The 22,353-nt window shown below is 58.6% G+C and overlaps 1 protein-coding gene across 1 annotated transcript in view; it reads left to right on the top strand.

Annotated features, from left to right (window-relative positions):
* The window catches only part of FBLN1 (fibulin 1), an 83,132-nt gene extending 61,121 nt beyond the window's left edge, over nt 1-22,011 (top strand). The window contains exons 16-17 of the mRNA XM_043562907.1: nt 706-837; nt 21,206-22,011. Coding sequence (XP_043418842.1) covers nt 706-837; nt 21,206-21,345 — 272 coding nt within the window. The 3' untranslated portion in view covers nt 21,346-22,011. The remainder of the gene's footprint in view (nt 1-705; nt 838-21,205) is intronic.
* Nucleotides 22,012-22,353: the final 342 nt, after the last annotated feature.

Here is a 22,353-nt window from a genome sequence, read left to right on the forward strand (position 1 = left end):
CGGAGAAAATCGCCGACTGGGGTCTGCCGCGTGCAAAATGACACGTTCCAGCCAACCACATACAAATCCTTCCCAAACCGCTAACGGCCGGTTTTGTGGCCTCTCGGGCAGCGCCGGTCTCTGAGTTGATTCTGCAGGGAGTGGAGCGTGGCTGGAGACGCCTGTTGGCGTCACGGGCCCAACAGACCTTGACCTTTAACGCTGAAAGGACCCTTAGTGGGCACCACCAGTCAGCCTCCTTCACTCCAAAGGCGAGGAAACCGAGGCCCCCGGTAGTCTGCCCCACTTCGTATCAGAAGGCCGCGGAGGTAGACACAGCCACCGATCTGCCCGGCGCTCCCGGAGAGGCAGCTTTGCTGACCCACATCACCGTGGGCAAGCGACCACCCACTGCCTTGCCCTTGTTGACCCCCCTCCCTTCGCCTCTCATCCACCTCCCTTCCCCTTCTTCCAGCTTCGGGAAGATTTATGACTAATTACTAATTGCTCCTCAGCTCTGGCACTGCTGATTACTCTATGACCTCAGAGAAGATCCAAGGTTTCTCCTCCAGGCCTCAGTTTCCCCGCTGATAACAAGGGGGATAGGCCGTGACCCGTGAGCCCTCGGGACCCCTCCGCCTTCTCCGTGCAGGGCTCCCGGGCACCCGGTGCCCGTGACCCAGGGGTGCATCTCTGGGCTCTCCATGCTGTGCTTCCTTCTCGCAGAGATCATCTTTCTCCGGGCCATCGTGCCCATGTATCCCGCCAACCACGCCGACATCATCTTCGACATCACGGAAGGGAACCCGCGAGACTCCTTCGATATCATCAAGCGCTACATGGACGGCATGACCGTGGGTGAGTTGCCGGAGGCGTTCAGGTCTGTCCAGACGCCTCCTTGTCCTCCCGGCCAGCGGCCTGGCAGAGGCCCGCTGTGCCGGTCTGCTGGGACGACCTCTCTGGACCACCCAGCTGCCGTCCGAGCCCCCCTCCTAGAGCCTTCCTTGTCCTGCAGGGCCAGCTGGGGACCCCCAGGGCAACCGCGGGCTTGGAGTGGGGTCCGCTCCCGGCTGGGCCAGTCTCCCACCCGCGAATGGGTGCATCAGCTGGGTCTCCGTGTCTCACAACCAGGAGCTTCTGGGCATACCTCACGGGCAAGGTGTTTGTCTCAGGACCCAATCCCCAGGTCAGTGGGACCTGTTAGGATTTTTATTCTGGTGGTGCAACGGAAGGAAAGCAAGTAAGGAGTCAGAGCCTGAGCTCCGGTCTCGGCCCCAGACGGCTGGCCTTGTGGTGTGTCCAGATGTTGTCCCTCCTGGCAGGTCCCGGGCACCGCCCCGCCCTGGGAGCGCAGAGCAGGGCTGGGGCCCTTCCGCTGGGGCAGAGAGGGAGGGGAAGGGCTCCATCAGAGGCCCAGGCGGGGAAGCAGGTGAGTCTGGGTAAGTGGTTCATAAACCTCTCCTGAACGGTCACGTTTTTATAGACCTTAAGTTCTCGGGGAGTGAAAACAATCCCGTCTACCATTCTGGACTTAGATGTAGCCCCAGGGTTTTCCGAGCAGCTGAGCCCCCGGGGTCCGGGCCCTTTGCTCACGTAGGCCTCAGTTTCTCCACGGCGAACGGGGGCCGGAGGGACTGGGCTTCGTGGTCTCCTAGGCCCTGGATTCTGTGAGGTGTCCGTCCACCGGGAGAAGCGGCAGAGTGGTCGGCCCTGGAGCAGAACGTTCTGGAAGGAGGTCTCTAGGTGGCGCTGTTGGATCTTAGAACCCTGTTCCCCGCGCCCCCGGCGCCGCCGACCGTTGTTAAACTGGCAGCTGGAGACAGGGAATCGTTATTCCCCTGTTGCCAAAGAGCCATTTATAGCGACTTTACAAGCTCTTAAATGGGTTTGCATGTTGTAAACATGACTGAGTCATTTAGGGGCTCCCCACCCCCAGCCGCCTCCTCCGCTACTTCGCAGCAGGAATAATTAGTTAATTACAATTAATGGTACATTAGTCCTCCCTGGGATTCCAAGGGGAGGGCATATGCAGCTTGGCTGTGAGCCGTCGTGAAACCTTCTGCACACCCTGGGCCTCAGTTTCCCCCATGTTAGATGAACAGGCCCTTCCGGGACCCCCGGGGCCTGGGGCTGAAGGCAGGCAGGAGGAGGCAGGGTCAGGGTTTGCTCCGCTCGGGTGGGGGGGTGGTGCCTCACCTGCAACAGCGGTGCCCGGGAGGCCCCCTCCTGCCACCCCTGTGGGCGTGGCTTCCACTCGGGGTAAATCACAGCCTTGGAACCGTACGAGCAGGACTGGAACCTTCGGATTTACTCGTTCATTCTTTCCATTCCTGCTCTTTTCCCCGAGCCCCCGTCTGTGCCAGGCCCGAGGCCGGGCAGTGTGGGTCCACAGGTGAATGTTTTGCATTCCAGCCGGGGAGACAGACGGCCCCACAAACCCATCGTGAAAATCTGACACTGAAGACACTGATAAGCCTCTGTGGCCTGCGAGGGCTCTCGGGGGGTGGCCCCTTCGGTTCCCCGCTAAATCCCTCCTGGGTGACCCCAGCCAGGGGGTTGGGCAGCGGCTGGGCCCCGATCCAGTGCCCACCGGCGCGTTTTTCTAGCCGCATCTGTCCTCCGGACAGAATCAACCTGGGAGTCTCCGTTTCTCGGCTTCCCATCCACTGGGGCAGAAAATCTTGGCGTGTCGGAGCCTGGAGGCTCCTGGAGACCATCTCTCCCGATTCCTCTTTGTAGAGGGGGAAACCGAGGCCCAGAGAGGCGTGCTGTCCTTCTCACGGCGCCCCAGGGCAGAGCGGGGAACAGAACGGAGCCCCTGGGAATGGAATGTGGATAAGGCCACAAAGACAAGAGCGGCTGTCCCTCCCTGCACTTGGTCACGCGTGCCCTGGTCTTTGGAATCCAGGCTGGTGCTTCGTGGAGGAGGGATGGGCTGGCCCCGGGGAATGCGTTCCGCTTCCGGGTGGGCCCGGCCACCTCCACTCCTCGGTGTGACTGCAGGAGGCCCATCTGGCCAGGGTCCTGGAGTTTGCCTGTGCCAGCGTCCTCTCCCGGGTAGAGGACTGAGGCCAGAGGAGTCTGGATGGCAAGGTCTCGCTGAGGCGGGACCCGGGCTGTGTTTTGGGTTGGCCTCTCGTCTGTATACCTACCCGATCGTTGCTGCCTTATTTCTCTGCTTAGGGTCTCTTCCCTGGACTTCCTTAACCCTGCCTCTGTCCCAAATAACTCCTGTGCACCCCGGGGGCCTCTGGGCCTCTTGGGGTAGCCGTGCTGGCACATGCTGGCCCTGGACACGGGCACAGCACGGCAGCTCCAGGCGTGTCCACCTGCACTGGATGGTTCGCTGCTGGCCCTGAGCCCAGGTGTGAGCAGCCTGCAAGCCACGTGTTCACCCGGCGTCCCTCCCGGCTCGGTTCTCACAAATACCTTCAGGGACGGGTGTGACTGTCTCCCTGGGGGCAAAGGAGGGAGCTGAGTTAAGTAAGCACCTGGGACCCGGCCTCAGAAACACCTCGGGGCCCGGGGAGGTGGGGGGCGGGGTTCGCAAACTTGTTTTTAGTGGTGCTGTTCTCTTTTCAAGCAATGTCTTAGGCAGAAACCCTTGATGTCCTTGGGAAAGGAGGAAAGTGTTTTCCAGAGGCACGCGAGCCTCCTGTCTGCCGTGCGCAGCAGGATCCGGGGGCTCTGGGCCCAGTGTGAACCGCTGCCTGTCGTACCCGGGAAAGGACCCCTACCTACTCACAGGTGTTGGCTGAACCCTTCCCCGCTTTAGGCCATGCGCTTTGCGGATACTGGACACTGGGGTCGGGAAGGCTTCCTGGAGGAGGTGTGGTCTGAGCTGAGTCTCCACACACTTGAAGGAGTGGCTTACAGCGAGTCCCAGGGGCAGGTGTTTCCTCCCTGGCCACAACCCCGTGACCTGGCGGGACTGTCGCCATTCATGGGTGAGGGGCGCTGGAGGCAGAGCAGGCCTGGAGCCCGGTGTTCCCTGAACACCTGGAGCTGGAGCCCACTGATGGCCCGGGCTGACTTGGGCAAAGTGACTGAGAATTTGGGTCCCAGAGAAATAACAAGGGTACAGACCGCCAGGACACTGAAGCCACTGAGCTCATTCTTCCCCCGAATAACAGAAGAAAGTGCCCTGAGTCCACCCAGAACCTAAAAGGGCCAGGCCTTCCCCTAACGTATCCCTTAAAAGCCCGTTCTTAGCGGGGATAAAGGCGGCTCCTGCTGTCTGTGGAAGCCCAAGCAGCCGTCCTGTGGCATTCCTCCTTAACCAGCTGTCAGTGAAAAATGAAAAATGCATTTTCTGCCTGTGCAAAAATGCCCTATTAATGCCTGAGGTATTCTCGGGCCACTACAAAAGCCTTCCTCATCCGGCCCCGGGTTCATGGTTCGCCGTGCAGGCTACTGGCTGCAGTCGGGGGCTGCGTGGGGAAGGGGTCCTTCAGGCGACGGCTCCGGAATGGGGGCTATGATGGGGGGAGGGACTCATGGAAGCCTCCCCAGAGCCAAGGGGGAGCTATAGACAGCACTAGGCTGGAGTTGCTTTTTAAACATTTTTAAATGTTTTTTTAAATTTATTTTTGAGAGAGAGAGAGAGAGAGAGAGAGAGAGAGAGCACGAACAGGGGAGGGTCAGAGAGAGAGGGAGACACAGGATTGGAAGCAGGCTCCGGGCTCCGAGCTGTCAGCGCAGAGCCCGACGCGGGGCTCGAACCCACGGACCGCGAGATCATGACCTGAGCCGAAGTCGGAAGCTTAACTGCCCGAGCCACCCAGGCGCCCCTTGAGTTGCCTTTTAGAGCTGCCTTTTAATTTTGCGTGCAGCTGGCCTGATCCTTGGCCAGTGGGTAAACTGACGGGGTCTTGGCAGCTTTTTGCTGCCACGTAGCCGTTTCGTGGACTTGAGGGTTCCCCACCAGGCAGTGACATACAGTGGGTGATCACGTATTTACCCGAGGCCACGCTGAGAAGACCACCCCAGCTCACACACAGGCTCCACGGGGAAACAGCTTCCTGAAACCCTCACCCCTCCCTGGCAAGAAAGGGCCCCCAGCCTGTGGTGGAGGTGTGATTCCACACGGTCCACTTTGGGTGGTACATCTCACGTTTCCTGGCGGCTTTTTTTTTTTTTTTAAGTTTATTTTGAGGGAGAGAGAGTAGGGCTGGGGCAGAGAGAGAGGGAGAGAGGTTCCCAAGCAGGTTCCACGCTGTCAGTACAGAGCCTGACACGGGGCTTGAACCCATGAACCGTGAGATCGTGACCTGAGCCTAAATCAAGTCAGATGCTTAACCCACTGAACCACCCAGGCGCCCCTCACGTTTCCTGATTTTAATGGGGTCCTCTACGCTGGCCCCTGGTGTGTGAGGTGGGATTCCTAAAATTTGACTGCATTCGTGGGCACCCTTTATAATTAATAATATTAATTAAAATAAGAACAGCCCTAAAACTACTGGGTAGTTAGCTCCAACCCCCCCCCCCAAAATAAACTGAAATACAAGAGGTGGGTTTGCTAACTGTCCTTCCCCGATGGAGTAGAGAGTTTTGTTTTTCAGTCTGTGCGTAATTAACGGGAAGGCTATAATTTTACTAAAACGAGCACGGACACAGAACAAATCAGTGCCCGCGGTACCCATGGCGTTGGGCCTCATGAGATTTCCACGACCCTTTTGGCTCGAACTGTGACCGCCCCTGTGTTATGGCCTCAGAGACCCTGGCCATAAACTACGTCTCAGATCAGTTTCACGCAGGTATGAACTGTCGCTTCAGATGCAGGCCGCTCCCATGGTTAAATGGTGGAGATCTGCAGGAATCTAATGTTGGTCGCCGTCACTTTGCTCCCCGCTGGCCGGGCTTGGGGAGGCCCGTGGGCGTGGAGGGCACCAGGACCGCTCAGTTAACCGGCTTGCCCGCTCTGCCATGCTTCTTGAGCACCTACTATGCGCTGAGCGGGGAACATGCAGTGTCTGCCTCTAGGGAGGCTGACTCCCCAGAGAGCGACAGGAGAGCACGGTGGGAGGTGCTGTGGGTGCAGAGCCCAGTCCCCCTGCCTGGGCACATCAGCCCATGCTGCCGGGAGGAGGTGGTGCCTGGGGTGGGCTTGGCCGTGACCGGGTGAGAAACACAAGAAGGGTAGCCCAGGCCCCGTTCCCTTACTCAGCATGCTGGTGTTTCGAACCTTTTTTTTTTTTTAATGTTTATTTCTTTTTTTTTTTTTTTTTTTTTTTTTTTAATTTTTTTTTCCAACGTTTATTTATTTTTGGGACAGAGAGAGACAGAGCATGAACGGGGGAGGGGCAGAGAGAGAGGGAGACACAGAATCGGAAGCAGGCTCCAGGCTCTGAGCCATCAGCCCAGAGCCCGACGCGGGGCTCGAACTCACAGACCGCGAGATCGTGACCTGGCTGAAGTCGGACGCTTAACCGACTGCGCCACCCAGGCGCCCCAATGTTTATTTCTTTTGAGAGAGAGAGCAGGGCGGGGGGGGCAGAGAGAGACAGAGAGAGAGAGAGAGAGAGAGAGAGAGAGAGAGAGAATCCCAAGCAGGCTCTGCACTGTCAGCCCAGGGACGCGGGGCTCCAACCCACGAACCGTGTGATCATGACCCGAGCTGAAGTCGAGTCGGATGCTTAACCTACTGAGCCACCCAGGTGCCCCGTGGACATCTTGACCACCTAAGTTTGAACGGTGGGGGGCGGTCTTTACTCATGAAGGGTGGCCTTGAGGCTTCAAGACAAGCACTACACGAATCCTGGAGTGTCTCCGCCCAAGCGTCGCTCAGCCCTTCGCCCTAACTTGCCTACAGGGCGGCAACTCTCAACGGTTACCTCCCTGAGTTCCGGGGTTTGGAATAACGACACTCTTCACTGACCCAGGGGCCTGCCACCACACGGCACCAAGCGCAGGTTTGGGCTCCAGTAACCGCACGCACATGCATCACATGCTTCCTACTGAGTGCTGTGTGTCTGGAGGTCCTGCCTACACTCCGTGGCCCCATCACCTCACCTTCCCCGTGGTTCCAGAAACATGCGGAGGCCTCCTGCGGCCAGACCCTGGGTCGGCTCTTGGAGGCTAAGATAGTTGAGAGGTGCTCTTCCTGCGCTCTCTGGGAGCTCCCAGCCCGGAGAGGGGGACGGACACCAAACTGGACCCTCCCGGGGCTGTGTGGAACGTGCTGGGCACACAGAGGAGAGGCCAAACCCACTGGCCTCACGGAGCAGTCAAGGGAAGCTTCCTGGAAGAGGTAACATAAGTGTCGGGTCTTGACAGCTGAGTAGGAGCAAGCCAGGCAGAGAGGCGTTCTTGGCCCCCGGGGGCAGCATGACAGGAGGCGGGGTGGGAAGCCACCACTCTGAGCTTGGTGCTCCCAGAGCATCGAGGATGCACAGCCAGGGCGAGAAGCGAGGCTGGGGGGGGGGGGGGGGGGGGCGGGCACGGAGCCCTTTTACAAGCTCCACGCCCTTGAGCGTCCTTCTCACTCGAGAACGCTCCCTGTGCCCCCTCGTGGGACGCCCCCCCCCCCCGGGTGGGCATCACTGTTCAGAGAAGAAATGACGGAAGGCCGCCCCGGGGTCCTGCAGCCAGCCAGTCAGAGCCGCAGCTGGTGAGCAGGTCCGCAAGGTGCCAGCTCTGTTCTTGGTTTGCCCCGAGCCCCCGAGCCCCGTGGGAGGCTCTGGCACCCCTGGGGCCCCCGAGAAACTGAAACGTGTTCCTGTTCCCGCCCCTGGCACCGCCGCTGCTTGGTAAAATCTGAATGAATGGAGGGTCACGTGACGGTCCCACTCACCCTAGAGATGGTTACCTAAGTCAGGTTTGGAAGGGATGTGCCCTAATTATAGACGCCCATTAATGCAATCAGATCAGACAATTATGTGAAAGCCCCCAGCAGTGCCTGGTGCACAATGGGTGTGCAGAAAGCCCATCCCAATGGCAGCGGATCCCTCTCCGTGGAAAGGAGTTGACAGTCCCCGCTTCCCACGTTGTCTGTGCTGAAGCGTGATGTGCGTTGACGGGGGTGCCGACACCCTCCTACGGTACCCCTCTTAAAGGAAACTAAGAACATTTTCATTCTGAAATAGCATTCTAAATTTCATTTGTGAGCGTATAAGGATTATTACTCTTATTTCAAGTTTACCATTTGAATGTTTTTTATGTTTATTTTTGAGAGAGAGAGAGACAGACAGAGAGACAGAGCGTAAGCAGGGGAGGGGCAGAGAGAGGGAGACACAGAATCTGAAGCAGGCTCCGGGCTCCGAGCTGTCAGCACAGAGCCGGACGCGGGGCCCGAACTCATGAACCGCGAGATCGTGACCTGAGCCCAAGTCAGACACTGAACCGACTGAGCCCCCCAGGCGCCCCTCAAGTTTGCCATTTGAAAAATACCAGTAGCTGGGGTGGCCCTTTTGGGGGCAAGACAGGATTGAGGCTCTGTGAGCACAGTCGGAGCACTGAGCTTGGGGTAAGGCATTCTGGGCTTGCTTCTCGGTTCTCTCTTTACAGCTGTGCGACCTCAGGCAGGTCACAGAACCTTTCTGAGCCTCAGTTTGCATCTCGGCGACATTGCCACAACACTTTCGTGGCCGGGTCAGCGACCGCCTTGTAGGAGCGGAGTTGAACACAGCGAGGTGGGCTGTTAGGGGATAAATGAGCCCCTGCGAGGCAGCCACCTAGAGCTGGAGCAGGAGAGAGCTTGTGCCCCCCGACGGGACGACAGTCCAGAGGGAGGCACTTGGGACAGGGCGAAGACTGTTCACCCCACAGCAGCTCCGGCTGCCCGGGGCTTATGGAATCAGCACACGTGGTGGCCTCCGCAGGCGAGGCAGGCCCGCCAGGAGCAGGATGGTGGAGGCCATGCCTTCCGGGTTCTGTCATCCCTCAATCATCTTGCTCGTTCAGCACAACATCCTGGGCCGGGCCCTGGGCTGGGTGCTGTGCTACAAATTTGCACCCAAGCTACAGAGCCTGCTTTCATGAAGCTGCCCCTTAGCTTCCCTAGCATCCTGCCGTCTGAGCTCCTGTAGGCTCCGTACCTGTTATTGTCTCAGAGGGAGACAGAAATGGGGTGTGGCCCGGCTGCCACGTCCAGCTGAATGTGTTGCGCACTGCAAAACCCTACGGGGGTACCGTTTGCAGCCTCTTTCGTGTGCAGTGCACGACATCAGCTGCCCTGATATAAGAGCTTGTGAGCAAAGATACCAACCTCATGGCACCCCTGCCCTCCCTTCCCCCAACCCCCCACTGCCAGGCCGGGCCTCTCTCAGAGCAAAGCGCTTGCTTACCCAGCCATCTGGCTTCAGGTCACCATCTCTTGTCCCAGCCAGCAAGGGCCCAGATCACCTCGTTAAAATCATTACCCCCTAAGGGGTTAAACATGTGCTGCTGACCCCGTCCGGCCGCCTGATTCAGAAAGCTTGGCCCGGGATCAGTACACATTACGGAGCAGATTCAGAAATTCCATCTGAAAACAACAGCGAGGCTGTCCCTGCCGGGTGACGAGTGATTGGCCGGGTCCCGGCTTTCACGGCAAATCCCAGGGATTAGGCGCTCTCTCTTCTCCCGGAGGCACAGCCCGCCCGTCACCCCAGGGCCACACCCTGGCTAGCAGCCAGCTTGTTTCCCAGGGTGATGGCCCAGCCGCCTCTGGGCCCGGGATGGGCTGCGGCCTGACTTCACCCTGAGGCTGGAGGCCTCACTGAGGGAAGTAGGAGGTGGAGGGGAGGTGGAGGGGAGGGGGTCCCTCGGAGGGGACTGGATGGAGTTGAGAGGCACAGACATTTCTTGTGTCCCCTGTGCTGGGATCCTGTGGAGCAGAGATGGGGTGAAGGCACCGGGCCCAGCGCTATGCCTGACCGCGTAACCATATGAAAGGGCAGCTGGATTGGGGGCTCTCGACCCCCAATTTCACAGGCACAGACTCTCAGAGGCGCCCCATCACACAGCTGATGATGCCCCCCGGAGCTCCCCCAGGCTCACGCCGGGCCCCCAGAGGGCTCACTGGGGCTCAGCGCTTTTAGTCCACCCGAGCGAGGCACGCAGGGGCCACGGGGAACAGCAGGACACCGCCCTGTTCCTGCCCGGGCTGCCTCAGTGGCCCCAAGTGGCATGCTGGGCATTTGTCCTGCACTCAGGGCCTCCGCCCCAGGAGGGACCTCCCCATTCCACCCCCCCAGCTCAGCTTTCTGGACCAAACTCAAGCCAGCAGCCCAGGACTCGGCCGGGGGAAGTCAAAGGTTGCCGCCCACACGAGCGGCCCCCTCCGCGGCCACCTCGGGGAGGGAGGGGACAGCGTGGTAGAGAGGACGACACAAGAGAAGCCACACGGAGCCTCGCGTCTGAGCCCCCGGACAGGCTTCGTGGTGGGTCTCAGCTGATGATGCGGCTTGAGAGCTTGGTGGGCCGGACAGCTCTGTGTTCCTGCGCGGTGGGGCCGCCGTGGGTGGGACTGTCCCGGCCCCGGCAGGAGGGTGGAAGGAGACAAAACTCAAGACACCGGCCCTGCTGGTGGGCCAAGGTGCCCGGAGACTCGCCGGCCTGGGGGCGTCTGTGAGTTCCCGCCCCCGCGCCTGCTTGGTCCCCACGGACCAAGGCCTCAGGTCACTGCTGTCCAGACACGCAGAGCAGGTGGAAGGCAGCAGGGTCACAGCGGTGTCACGGTGTCACAGAGGGTGCAGAGAGGGGCGAGAGGTGGGAAGTACGTTCGTCCGTGAACCCCGGGTCACCCAGAGGGCCCAGCCCGGCGCCTGGTGCAGGGCGGGATTCCAGCGATCGGCCAGGACTGGGGCTGGTGGACTGAGGGCAGGGACAGTGTGGGGACGGAGGACCCCCTTGTGACTTCCTGAGAAGGCCAGCTGTGGGTCCCAGGACCCCGAGATGCTGTCCTCGCGAGCCTCGTCCAGCCTCACGACCCCACCCGCACCCGGACTGTGTGTCACATGGGGCTGCTTGTGACAGACGGCCTCCACCTGTACCTGGCTGCACGGTCCCACGGGCACCCGCTGAGCCTGGTCAAGTGTCCTCTTCTCTCAGCAAAAGGTGCTCTAACCACTTGGCTCTGGGTAAACTCCTACCCATCCCTCAGAGCCCAGGGCAGGGTCATCGCCTCTTGCACGCCCTCCGCACCCCTGCAGGCGGAGTATTGAGCTACTCCACCCCGCACCCCCACAGCACCCTGGATGGGCCCTTTGGGACTGTTCTCATATCCCTTCTTCCAGCAAATAATGTCTGTGTCCTGCAGGGGTAGGTCCTAGTCCAGGGGACACGGCAGTGACCAAGAAAGACGGACAGACGTGAATCCTTGCGAGAAACTCATTTTATTCCAGAGGGGAGGCGCAGAGAGAAACAAGCAGAATACGTTCACAGTCAGCGGGTGGTGAGGGCTACACAGAGGGCTGGAGGGGAGGAGGGGCGAGTGGGGTGTGGAGGGGAGGAGCCACTTTAAATCTGGTGGAGACAGTCGTCTAACACCCCGAGGAGCTGAGGCAACGAGCCACACAGAGATGTGAGGAAGAGAGCATATGCAAAGTCCCTGAGGCGGAGGGAACAGCACGTGCAAAGTCCCTGGGGCAGAGGTGAGCCTGGTGTGTTTGAGCCGCAGCAAGGAGGCCAGTGTGGCTGAGCCGAGGCAGGAGCTGGTGGCTGGTGGGGCAGGGTCTTGAGGCTGTTGTGAGGCCTCTGGCTTTTGCACTGGGTGAGCTGGGAGCCACGTGAGGGTCTCAAGGTGAAGAGTGAGGTGACCTAACGCCTTAAAGTCTCCCTCTAGGTGTGGAGCCGGGACTCTCACAGCAGCCTGGACTGAGGCAGCAGTGGCTTCGGCCACGTGGGTCCAGCGGAAGGCGTGAGAGGGAGACAGATTCGGGGCGAAATTGGAAGGGAGTGCCACGTTTTGCTCATCCGTTGGGTGTGGGTGGATAACCCCACAGATTTTGGCCCCGAAGAGAGGAGATCGGTGTTGCCGTCTGCCGAGACGGGAAGGCCGTGACGTGGCAGCTTGGAAGAGGCCAGGAGTTCGCTCAGAACCTGGGGATCGAGGCGCCACAGCCCCGAGGCAGTGAGAAGTGGTAATCGATGAGCCTGGGAGACGTTAGCGTGTGGATGGTGGCCGGAGCCCCGAGACCCTGCGAGCTCGCCGTGGGAGCGAGTGTGGACACAGAAGCCGCCAGGACGGGGCGCCACAGCCCTCACGCTCAAGGTGGGGGACGGCAGGCGAGCCTGGAGCCCTGATGTCCCGGGAGAGGGAAGGGCGTTTGCAGAAGGACGGGTGCACCCACTGGATTTGGTGACACCCAGGCCCCTGGTGACCTCGGCCACGCCCTCCCCGTGGACACAGTGGAAGGGAGACACTCGGGGCAGGAGCGCCAGAGGCTCCTTCTAGGAAATCTAGAAGATCGTCTGCTGTGAATGGGAGCAGAGAAATGCCCGTGCTTGCGGCGGGCACGCGGCGGTCATGGCCTCGTGGGTTCTCGCCTGGCTGGACGTGAACTCCACGAGGCAGGGGCTCATCTGTGCAAGGCCCGCTCCATCACACGTGCGCGTGCGCACACCCCCGCATGCGCGAGGAGGCCCCCCGGGCCCGGCAGGCTGCAGGACCACACAGACCTGCCCGCTTCCAGCGTCACCACGGGGTTAGAGTGAGCCCAGAGCAGCCCCTTCGTGTCCCCCGAGGTTCTCCCGGGGACCGTCTGTGTCCAGCCAGGATGACTTGCGACTCTCTCCTACCGCTGCCGTCGTGCGCCTTTGGGGGGGGAAGTCTTTGATATCACCGGGCGTGTTCGTAAATATTCCCCGTTTTAAAGCAAAAGCAAGAACGAAGCCAAACAGCCACAGAGGCATGTTGTGCGACGTCCGAAGGAAAGTGTGGGGACGACCTGCATCTTCCGAAGCCTCGGCTGACAGCCATAAATACGCACAGGACGCAGACACCCCCCATCACCCGTGATCGCGAAGAGCGTTGCCTGCAGCCTTGATGTCGGGTGTTTCCAGAAGGGCCCTGCGAGGAACGTCCGCTCCGTGGCCGAGACCGGGGACCCCCAGGTGGCGTCCTGGTCATCGCTGCCGTCAGACCCATAGCTGTGACCCTCCCTCGTCCGGCACGTTCCAGATGCTACTTGCAGAACCTCTAGGAGACTTGCTGCATCTCCGGATGAGGAAACGGAGGCACGGACTCAGGGGGGCACGCGGGGTGTTGGGACTCCACGTGGGGCTCCTGGGCCGTGACCTTCCTGTGTGACCTCGGGCCGGGCAAAGCCCTGCTCTTTGAGGTCCAGCCCCAGCCCTGAAATTCCTCTGCCTCCACATGTCTGAGCACCCCCCACCCCCAGCTCTTCTGGGCGGGCCAGCCGGTCCTTCAACGTCCAGCCGAGACTGACTCCCTGGTGAAGCTTCCACGAGCTCCCGGGGCCCGGTCTGGGGTGAGCACTTCTCCCGGAGCCTCTTTGCTTCCTTTCCCAGCCTCGCCACCCCACCCTCTGTGTCTGACTTCGGCGGGGGGCCTGGAGCTCCACGAGGACCCACACCAGCGCCGGTCGGTGTTTGTAACCGCGGCACCGGGCGCGCTGCCTGCCCAGAGCCGGGGCTCCGTGCTTGCCGAAGGAATAAAGAAGAGAGGGCACGCGCCGCGGCCAGCTGCTGGGGCCTGGGGTTCTGTACCCAGCAGGTGCCCACCCGGCTGGCGTTCGAATTCCTCGGGGCCTTGGCTGCCTCTGAAGGAGGAGGGTGGTGCTGTATTGCCCTCTGGAAAGTGGAGGGCAGGACTTGTCTGTGTCTGGGGTCCCCGGGTCTTTAATGCTAAGTCACGTCGGCAAGACTTGTGTGCACCCTGCCCCTTCCGTAGCCTTTGGTCATCCTGGGGGGACTGCGAGGGGCTCGGCGTGGCCGGAGCAGAGAGCGCCAAGAAATCAGGCCGGACAGGGCGTGGGGGCCTGATCAAGGTGTATGCTCCACCCCCGCTGGGAGCCAGGGGCTGGGGTGGGTGGGATGTGATGTGTGCCAGGGGCTCACACGAGCCCAGAACTTGCGTTCTAGGAGGCCGGCTGTGGCTGCAGCTGGGGAGTGCATTGGGGGTGAGGAGGAAGGTGTTGGAAGGTCAGGCCCGGCCTGAGGTAGGGTGGGGCTGCGGCTGGAGCAGACAGGAGGGTCTGGAAACTCCCGTGGATGGGCTTTGTCCGCCTGCCTAGCGATGGCGCGTCAGGGTTGGAAGCCAGGCGCCTGTTGACCTCCAGTCTCGCGTTCTCTGGAGGCTGGAGGAGGCCGGTGGATTTGGGGGCGGGGGGGCATCTGGGGAGATCCGAGCGGCTGGCGAGCTTGGGTCTGGGGCAGCAGGACCCCAGCAGGCAGGTGGGAGGGGCAGGAAAGGATTGCCCATCCCTCCCTTCAAGGGCACACTTTTGGCCAAGTCGGTGCAAGTCAGTACATCAGATGGCCAATCCCTTCAAGAAAAGCACCAGGCCTTCTCTTCCTCCGGTGGGCCATGCAGCTCGGTGGAAGGGGCGGTGGCCCAGGGCTGGCTCCCTGATGCCCAGACCTGACTCACTTCACCGCGCTGAGCCCGTGTTCTCCTCCAGGACGAACGAGGCTGACACAGGAGGACGAGAGGGTAGATGGGAATGGGCTTCGCAAGCACATTGGCAAGCGCTGCAGAGACGTCAGCTTCCGCATCGAGGGGGAAGGCAGGTCTATGCAGAGCGGCATTTCTTTCCAGATCTCTGGGGAGCTGCCTTAGCTCACGGGAGGCCTGTGGCGGGGGCACATTTATAACGATCAAGAAATACGGACGGTGAGTTCTGCTGAGACATGTTGGGAGCCATTTGGTATTTTAATTTTTTTCAATGTTTATTTATTTTTGAGAGAGAGAGACAGAGGTAGAGAAAGAGGGAGACGCAGAAACTGAAGCAGGCTCCAGGCTCCGAGCTGTCAGCACAGAACCCGACGCGGGGCTCGAACTCACAAACCATGAGATCGTGACCTGCGCCGAAGTCAGGTGCTTAACCAACTGAGCCACCCAGGCTCCCTGCCATTTGGCATTTTAAATATGGAGCCCAGACACCTGTCCCCCTTCCTCGCAAGCACCTGCCTGGGTGTTTCTCGGGGCGAGAAGTCAGGGCCGCGGGAGCTCCGTTCCTTCCTTGCCGACTACTTATGTGACTGCTTCATGGTTCATTCCTTTCTGCCAGGTTTGCCCTATGTGTGTGGCTCAGCCAGGGAAAGCACATTCCGGAAGCTTCCTCCACATCATGCAGCACCGTGAGGGGGGAGGAGACACAGTGGGACGGGAAGGGCTGGGCTTTGGGGTCAGTCCCAGCTGGCGGGCATCCGGACCTGTGAGCCGTGTGACCTGGGGCATCTGGGCTCTCAGAGCCCACTCTCCTCCCCCTGGGGAAGGGAGGTGATGTCCGTTCGCGACAGCAGTATGATGAGGACCCAAGAAGCCACGGGCATGTGGGATCCCCCCATCTCCCTTCCCCTTGGCCGGCTCTGTTCCCTCTCCCAGCCCATCCATGCTCTAGTTTTGTTTTGTTTCTCCAAGTTGTCTCTACACCCAACGTGGGGACTCGAACTCGTAACCCTGAGATCAAGAGTCTCATGCTCCACTGACTGAGCCGGCCAGGCGCCCCACATGGTAGTTTTTTCTCTTTGTCTGTTCCAGCAGTATATCTTCATTTTCTCGAGTTTTCCTTTTTGCCCTTGGTCTGTGCTGTTAATCCCCGTCTGCGGGGATCATTATTTCCACCAAGGAAACTTCCCTGAGACGCGAGTGATGATGTGCTCCTTCCCCGTTGCCGTCGCGTTTGTGTTTGGCAAGACCTCGTGGCTCTCCTCTGAGCTCCTGGGTCGTGGCCCCGGCACCTCGTCCTCACGGGCCGGCGTTCTGCCTTCCTCCCTGCTTCTGGCTCCGCGTGGCAGCTGCCCAGGCCGGACAGTGAAGCCTGGCTCTCGCTTGTCCCCCTTTCCTGTGTGTTCCCCCCGACAGTCTCCTTTCTGGGTGATCATTTTCAACCTTACAGATTGTGCTTAATGCTTTGGTGTTCAGTTCGTTCGTTCATTCATTCATTCATTCATCCAGCAAGTGTTGGTTAAGCGCCACCTATGTGTCAGGTTCAAAGTGGGCCGAAGTGTCCCACAAACCAGAGATACGGGAACGGCCAAGAGAGACGTGCCATTGGCCTCCAGACTCACACGGCAGCGGGGAGACCGATAGTCACCAAGCAAGCAAATGACCATCACGTGGTTTCAAGCAGTGACAGCTTCTCACTCTTTGCTACGTCAACAGGTGACTCTTAACCTCTGTCTTTTCTAACCTGAATCTCTTTTAAAAAGCACAGTTAACTTCCACTGACGTGAGATAATCACGGAAGCCTCTTGATTCATCACCTTGCTTGTTAAAATCCTCTTCGACGTGCTGTTCACGCGATTACACTCGGTCAGTTAGAATCCCAGGGCTTCTGGGTTGAAGGCTGAGCTTCAGAAAGGATGGCGACTTACACAAGGTCACGCCGCTGGTCAGCGAGGAACCAGCAGGGGAACCCAAGGCTGCCGACGGCAGGTGTCTTTATAGACCGGCGTCTCGTGTCAGGGACACAGGACTCACCCAGAGAGCTGGTTTTCATCCTTCCCAACACCTGGTGGACAATCAAGTGCCAACTAAGCAGCAGAGGCTGAGGGGCGGTGGCTTCAAGGGCCAGGAATGCAGACCCCAGACCGCACGAGGTGACGAAGGTCCCCCATCGGACCCGTGTGCCTCACGTCGCCGGACTCCTGGATCCCAGCACATCAGCTGCAATTTACAAAGCAGAGACCAGACATGAAGGTGAAGTGCCCGAGGGGGCCTACATTTTTCAAAGGGGGGAAAAAAGGCTTAATTATATCTTTAGGAGGCACAGACACGCCAAGGAATACCAGCAACGTCTGACAGCCGAAGCAGAAATGCCAAGGACGAGGATTTGGAAGATTAACACAGTTGAACTCGGCACCGTGGCCTTTTTTTTTTTCTGGGGTTCTGGAAAGCTGAGGAGGTAAACACCCCAGCAGGTGAGGTGGACATACGAGGCAAGACGGAAACGTGCCTCTCCCTTTGGCCTGCCTTTTGCTGCCCGGGTGGTCATGAGCTACTGTCCCTCAGAGTTTTCTGTGGCCCCTCTTCCCTTCAGGACGGAGTTTCGTCTTCCTTGCTAGATTGTGGGGGACCTCAGGGACTGATGTCTCATCTTCCTCTGCCTTTATCACTCAGTAATCGTGACGGAGCTCCTGCTCTGTCCTGCCCCAGGCCCTGTGCTGGGGACAGCGGGGACAGAGAAGAACAAAGTGCAGATGTGCCCCAGAAAGGGGAGCTGGCTGTGACTGCGGTGGGCAGATGTGGCGTTACGGCCGAGGGAGAGCGGGTACCGGGTACTCCCAGGGCTAGGGAGGCTTCATGAAAGAGGACGTAAGCAGTCCAGCTGGTCCCCAGGGCCTGGCACATGACAGATGCCAATATCATACCTGCAGAATCAGGTTCTCTGTTCTCTGTGTCTCTAGTCCCTCCCTGGTTTCTCTGCAGTAGGAGGGCTGGTGGTGGCTCTGAATGCACACTCCTCTGGAACAGTGGTGGGGAGGAAGCCAGGAGACGGATGCACCCCAGATTCCTGGTTCTGCAAGACTGACGGGGTGGGAGGTCCCAGGAACAGCCTTGACCACCTCCTCAGCCTCGTCTGCCTGTCTCTCCCCAGGACTGACACTGTTCCCAGAACTGGCCTGAACCGTCATACTTTTGGGGTTTGCACATGTCCTTCGTGCTTCCTAGGCTCGTAATTATTTCTCAAAATCCAATGTAATGTCTGTGGAATCTTCCTTAAACCTGCCCTGTGCAGAATGCCCTCTGTTGGGTGGATGAGCAGATGGATGGTGGGTGGATGGATGAGTGTGTGGATGGATGGATAGATGGATGGATGGATGGATGGATGGATGGATGGAGGATGGGTGGATGGATGCGTGGGTGGATGGATGGATGGGTGGGTGGATGGATGGATGAGTGTGTGGATGGATGGATGGATGGATGGATGGATGGATGGATGGAGGATGGGTGGATGGATGGGTGGATGGATGGATGGATGGATGGAGGATGGGTGGATGGATGGGTGGGTGGATGGATGGATGGATGGATGAATGGATGGAGGATGGGTGGATGGATGGTGGGTGGATGGATGGATGGATGGATGGAGGATGGGTGGATGGATGGGTGGGTGGATGGGTGGGTGGGTGGATGGATGGGTGGGTGGATGGATGGATGAGTGTGTGGATGGATGGATGGATGGATGGATGGATGGATGGATGGAGGATGGGTGGATGGATGGGTGGGTGGGTGGATGGATGGGTGGGTGGATGGATGGATGAGTGTGTGGATGGATGGATGGATGGATGGATGGATGGATGCCCTCTTTTCCCATCCTGCAAGAGTTCAGCCGTCCTTTGAAAATCAGATCACATTTAAATTGGAAATGGGATGCGTTTTGCCGCCGCGGGTCATTTCTGAGAAGGTAGAGGGTTTGCTCGTGCTTGTTCTGTTTCTGATTTTGAAGGTTGCTATTTTTATGTTTGAGTTTATTTATTTATTTTGAGAGAGACAGACAGCGTGAGTGTTGGAGGGGCTGAGAGAGAGGGAGAGAGAGAATCTCGAGCAGGCTCTGCACCGTCAGCGTGGTGCCCGATGCGGGGCTCAAACCCATGAAACTGTGAGACTGTGACCTGATCAAACCAAGAGTCAGCCGCTTAACTGACCGAGCCGCTCACACAGCCCCGAAGGTTGCTATTTTTAATCCGTGTTTCACAGAAGAGGAAATTAAGACCCAGGAAAGTTAACAAACCCTTCTGGGGCCGTAACTGCTGTTCTCTGTGCCCGCACTGAGCCACAGGACAGCCCATCATGTTCTCTCCAGATTTGCGTAGCCCAACGCTTGGCACACACAGGCACACCGGACACTTCTGTGGGTCTGAACTGTTAATGCTGTTCAAATGTGTGTGCGTCATTATTTGATAATGTTTATAGTTTACATATAAATTTGTGATAAGCACATTTTATATGTTTTATGTAACATTCATAAACATATCTACATAACATAAGATATACAGATATGTATAAGTTTATATAAATTTAAGATATATGACTATATATTTATACATAATATTTATATGTTAGATTTTAACATATTTTAAATAAGTATATTTACATATTTCCTATTATGTAGTTATATATTTGGCATTATATAATACCTATGTAATATAGGACGCCTGGGTGGCTCAGTTGGTTAAGCACCAACTCCGGCTCAGGTCATGATCTCATGCTTTGTGGGTTTGAGCCCCGCGTCGGGCTCTGTGCTGACAACTCAGAACCTGGAGCCTGCTTTGGATTTTCTGTCTCCTTCGCTCTCTGCCCCTCCCCCACTCACACACTGTCTTTCTCTCAAAAATAAATGAACATTAAAAAAAAAAATAGTTCTCAGGCTCCCCCAGCCTCTCACTTCTTCCTTGAAGATCTGGAAACTCTGAGTACTGGGAACGTAGTCTTAACCTCAGCCCCAAGGACGGGTGACGTCCGCAGGTAACCCAGGCCCCTGAGGCTGGTGGGCACCACTGTGGGGCTGAGGCCAGGAGGGAAGAGAAGGTGACACTGATCAGGGCACAGCGGGTGCTGGACTGCCTGGGGGGGGACAGGGAAGCATGCTTGACTCAGCACCTGTGAGCCCCCACTGAGCTGGCCCAGACTCTGTACCCCGGGAGGGGTGGGTGGGAGTGGCCGGGTCATCAGGGGCCGCTGGCACACGGAAGGTGGTGACAAGCCCACGTCTTCAGCAGCGAGCTGAAGATGTTCGTGGGCGTTCACCCAGGACAAAGCTACAATGTCACCACCCGGCAGGGGCAGAGAAAGGGTGCTGACAGCCTGCAGAATATCTCTCCATCAGAGCTGAAGCCCTTGTTTACTTAGAATAGCCTGGAATCCCACGCCGGCCGCCGGGCATTTCATTTTTGAAACACAAGCCCAGAGAGTGAAAGGGGGGATGGCACTCCCAAATTCCCCTTCTGAGCATGAACTTGGTGTTCCTGACCGGGAGCCAGCGCTGGTGCGGGAGGCCTTCTCCAGCCTTCTATGTGGGCCCCAGGGGCCTCACCGCGCTGCCTCGTGCGTGCTTCCTAAGTCGGCGGCAGGGATGTTTGTAGAAACCAGCCTGGAATCAGCAGTCGATGCCGCAAACAATCCGTGGCGAATTCTCAGCATGTGGTTGTGGAACTTCAGGCTCCAAGCTTGCTCTGGGTCACGTGACTGGCAGGTGCTAGCCCACGCTTCCCACCCCGGCCTTCAGCTGCAGATCAGCCACAGAAGTGGCCGTAGAGTACTTCCAGGGAGCTGCCACCCCCCCCCCCCTTATCACATGACCTTGGACAAGTCCTAGCATCAGAACAGGTGGGATGGAGAAAGTCCCCTGCAGGGACTGAGGCTCAACGAGCCTGCAGACTTTGCTTGCGTTGCTTCGTCTGTCGGGAGGAACGCCTCCTCCAAGAAGCCCTCCCTGACTCCCCCAGACTTCACCTCCTCCATTCTCCCCTGCTGGACTTCTCTCAGCCCTGCACTTACTTAGATCCTCCACCGGCTTTGAAGCCAGGATTCTATTATTTTCTCTGTCTCACTGAGAACAGCTCCTGGTGCCTACGGGAGAAGGCATGAATGCGTGGGGAGCCCTCGGTCTGGCGGGGAGGTCGCCCTGCGCATCTCGGGCAGACGCTGTGCTGGGTCGCCCGGATCACGCGGTGCAGAAGCACGGGGTCACATGGTATCATTTGCTCCCTGAGGAATCGGAGGCCCAGAGAGGGCTGCAGTCTTTCCGCAGCCCAGCGAGGCTAACGCCCACCCTAGCCTCGTGTGTCTCGTCCCAGAGTGCGGGAGAGTTCTCTCCGGGCCTTTGGCCGTCCCGCAGAGGCGAGGAGGTGCAGGCAGGGCCCGGAGACAGGGAGGTGGCCAGGCGCAGGGGAGGAGGCCTCCAGTCATGGCCTTCGTGTGGTCCCTCCCCTGGTCCAGGGAGGGACAGTCGTGTCCTGGGCGCCCGCTCCACGACAGGCCCTCTTCTGGGCTCTTTCGAATCCCCCGTCAGGAAAATGACTGTGGTGAGCTCACCGTCCTATGCCACGCAGGGGACTCCAGCGTCCGGCTCAGAGTGGGGCTCGACGCGGTCTAAGACGCCTTCCGTTCTCTCCCCAGGTGTCGTGCGCCAAGTACGGCCCATCGTGGGCCCGTTCCATGCCGTCCTGAAGCTGGAGATGAACTACGTGGTCGGGGGGGTGGTGTCCCACCGAAACGTCGTCAACGTGCACATCTTCGTCTCCGAGTACTGGTTCTGAGGGCCCGTCCTGGCGCCGCCACGCCTCCGGGCCAAGTCCTTGCTCCGGCCACCGTGCCCGCCCTGCCGAGCTCTCTTACGTTTTTGTTTGTAATGTCAGGCCCGCACGTATTAAGCTGCGGCCAGATGAACAAGTTCATCTCCTGTGTTTCGGTATTTAAATAGCGAGCCCAATTACTCAACTGTTTGTTGAAAACCTTGCTTGTTAGTATTATTTTCTTCATGCAGAGGTCAACGTTTGCTCCTTTCTGTGCCTGTGGGCTGGGCCTTGCGAAGGACCCAGGAAGGAAGGGCGTTTTTCGGGGGGCAGCCAGTCCAGATGCCAAGAGAAAACCAGTTCTTGCACTGACTGTACGAAATTTGACGTTTGGTACTTTTTTTTTTTTTTTTTTTTTTTTTTGTCAATCGGGTGTTTTACGCCCAACGATGGGGCTGTGGTAGAGTAGCAGATATGACCAGTTCTGCCCAGAAGCTGCATAACACGATGCCCCGGGGAGCACTCAGAAGGTGCCCTACGGTTCTGTTGAAACAGAAAAGGGAGAGGCACAGCCTGTTAGGTTTGTGTGCGAGCCGTGCGTGTTCACCAGGGGAATGGCTGGACTTTCTCGGCACCTGCATCCGTCCTTTCTTATCATAGGGGGGGGAAATAAACAGTTTTGCGAGCCTCCCCATGGCCTGTGCCTGACAGTCTTTCAAGAAGAGGGCTCTCCAAGTACCTGGGAATGTCCCCTCAGGCCTTCTCAGAGACCCCGCCTCCTGGGGAGGTTCTGGGGGTGGGGCCCAGCACGTATTGAAACAGCTTCCCACCCGTGTCCCTTCCGATACCACGCCCACCTCTGAGAAGTGTGGCTCGAGCCCACCCTGTGCCCCACGACCAGGCCTGCTAGGCAAGACACGGAGCCCCAGCGTCTGATAGAATTGCTTGAGGGATTCTGGTCCCTTCTTGAAATCACTGCGGAGAAATAACAATTCTCTTCAGCAGGAAAGAGGGGCCACCAGTGTGCACTGA

The sequence above is a fragment of the Prionailurus bengalensis genome, chromosome B4 (genome assembly GCF_016509475.1).
Source record: "Prionailurus bengalensis isolate Pbe53 chromosome B4, Fcat_Pben_1.1_paternal_pri, whole genome shotgun sequence".
In the NCBI taxonomy this organism is placed as follows: Eukaryota; Metazoa; Chordata; class Mammalia; order Carnivora; family Felidae; genus Prionailurus; species Prionailurus bengalensis.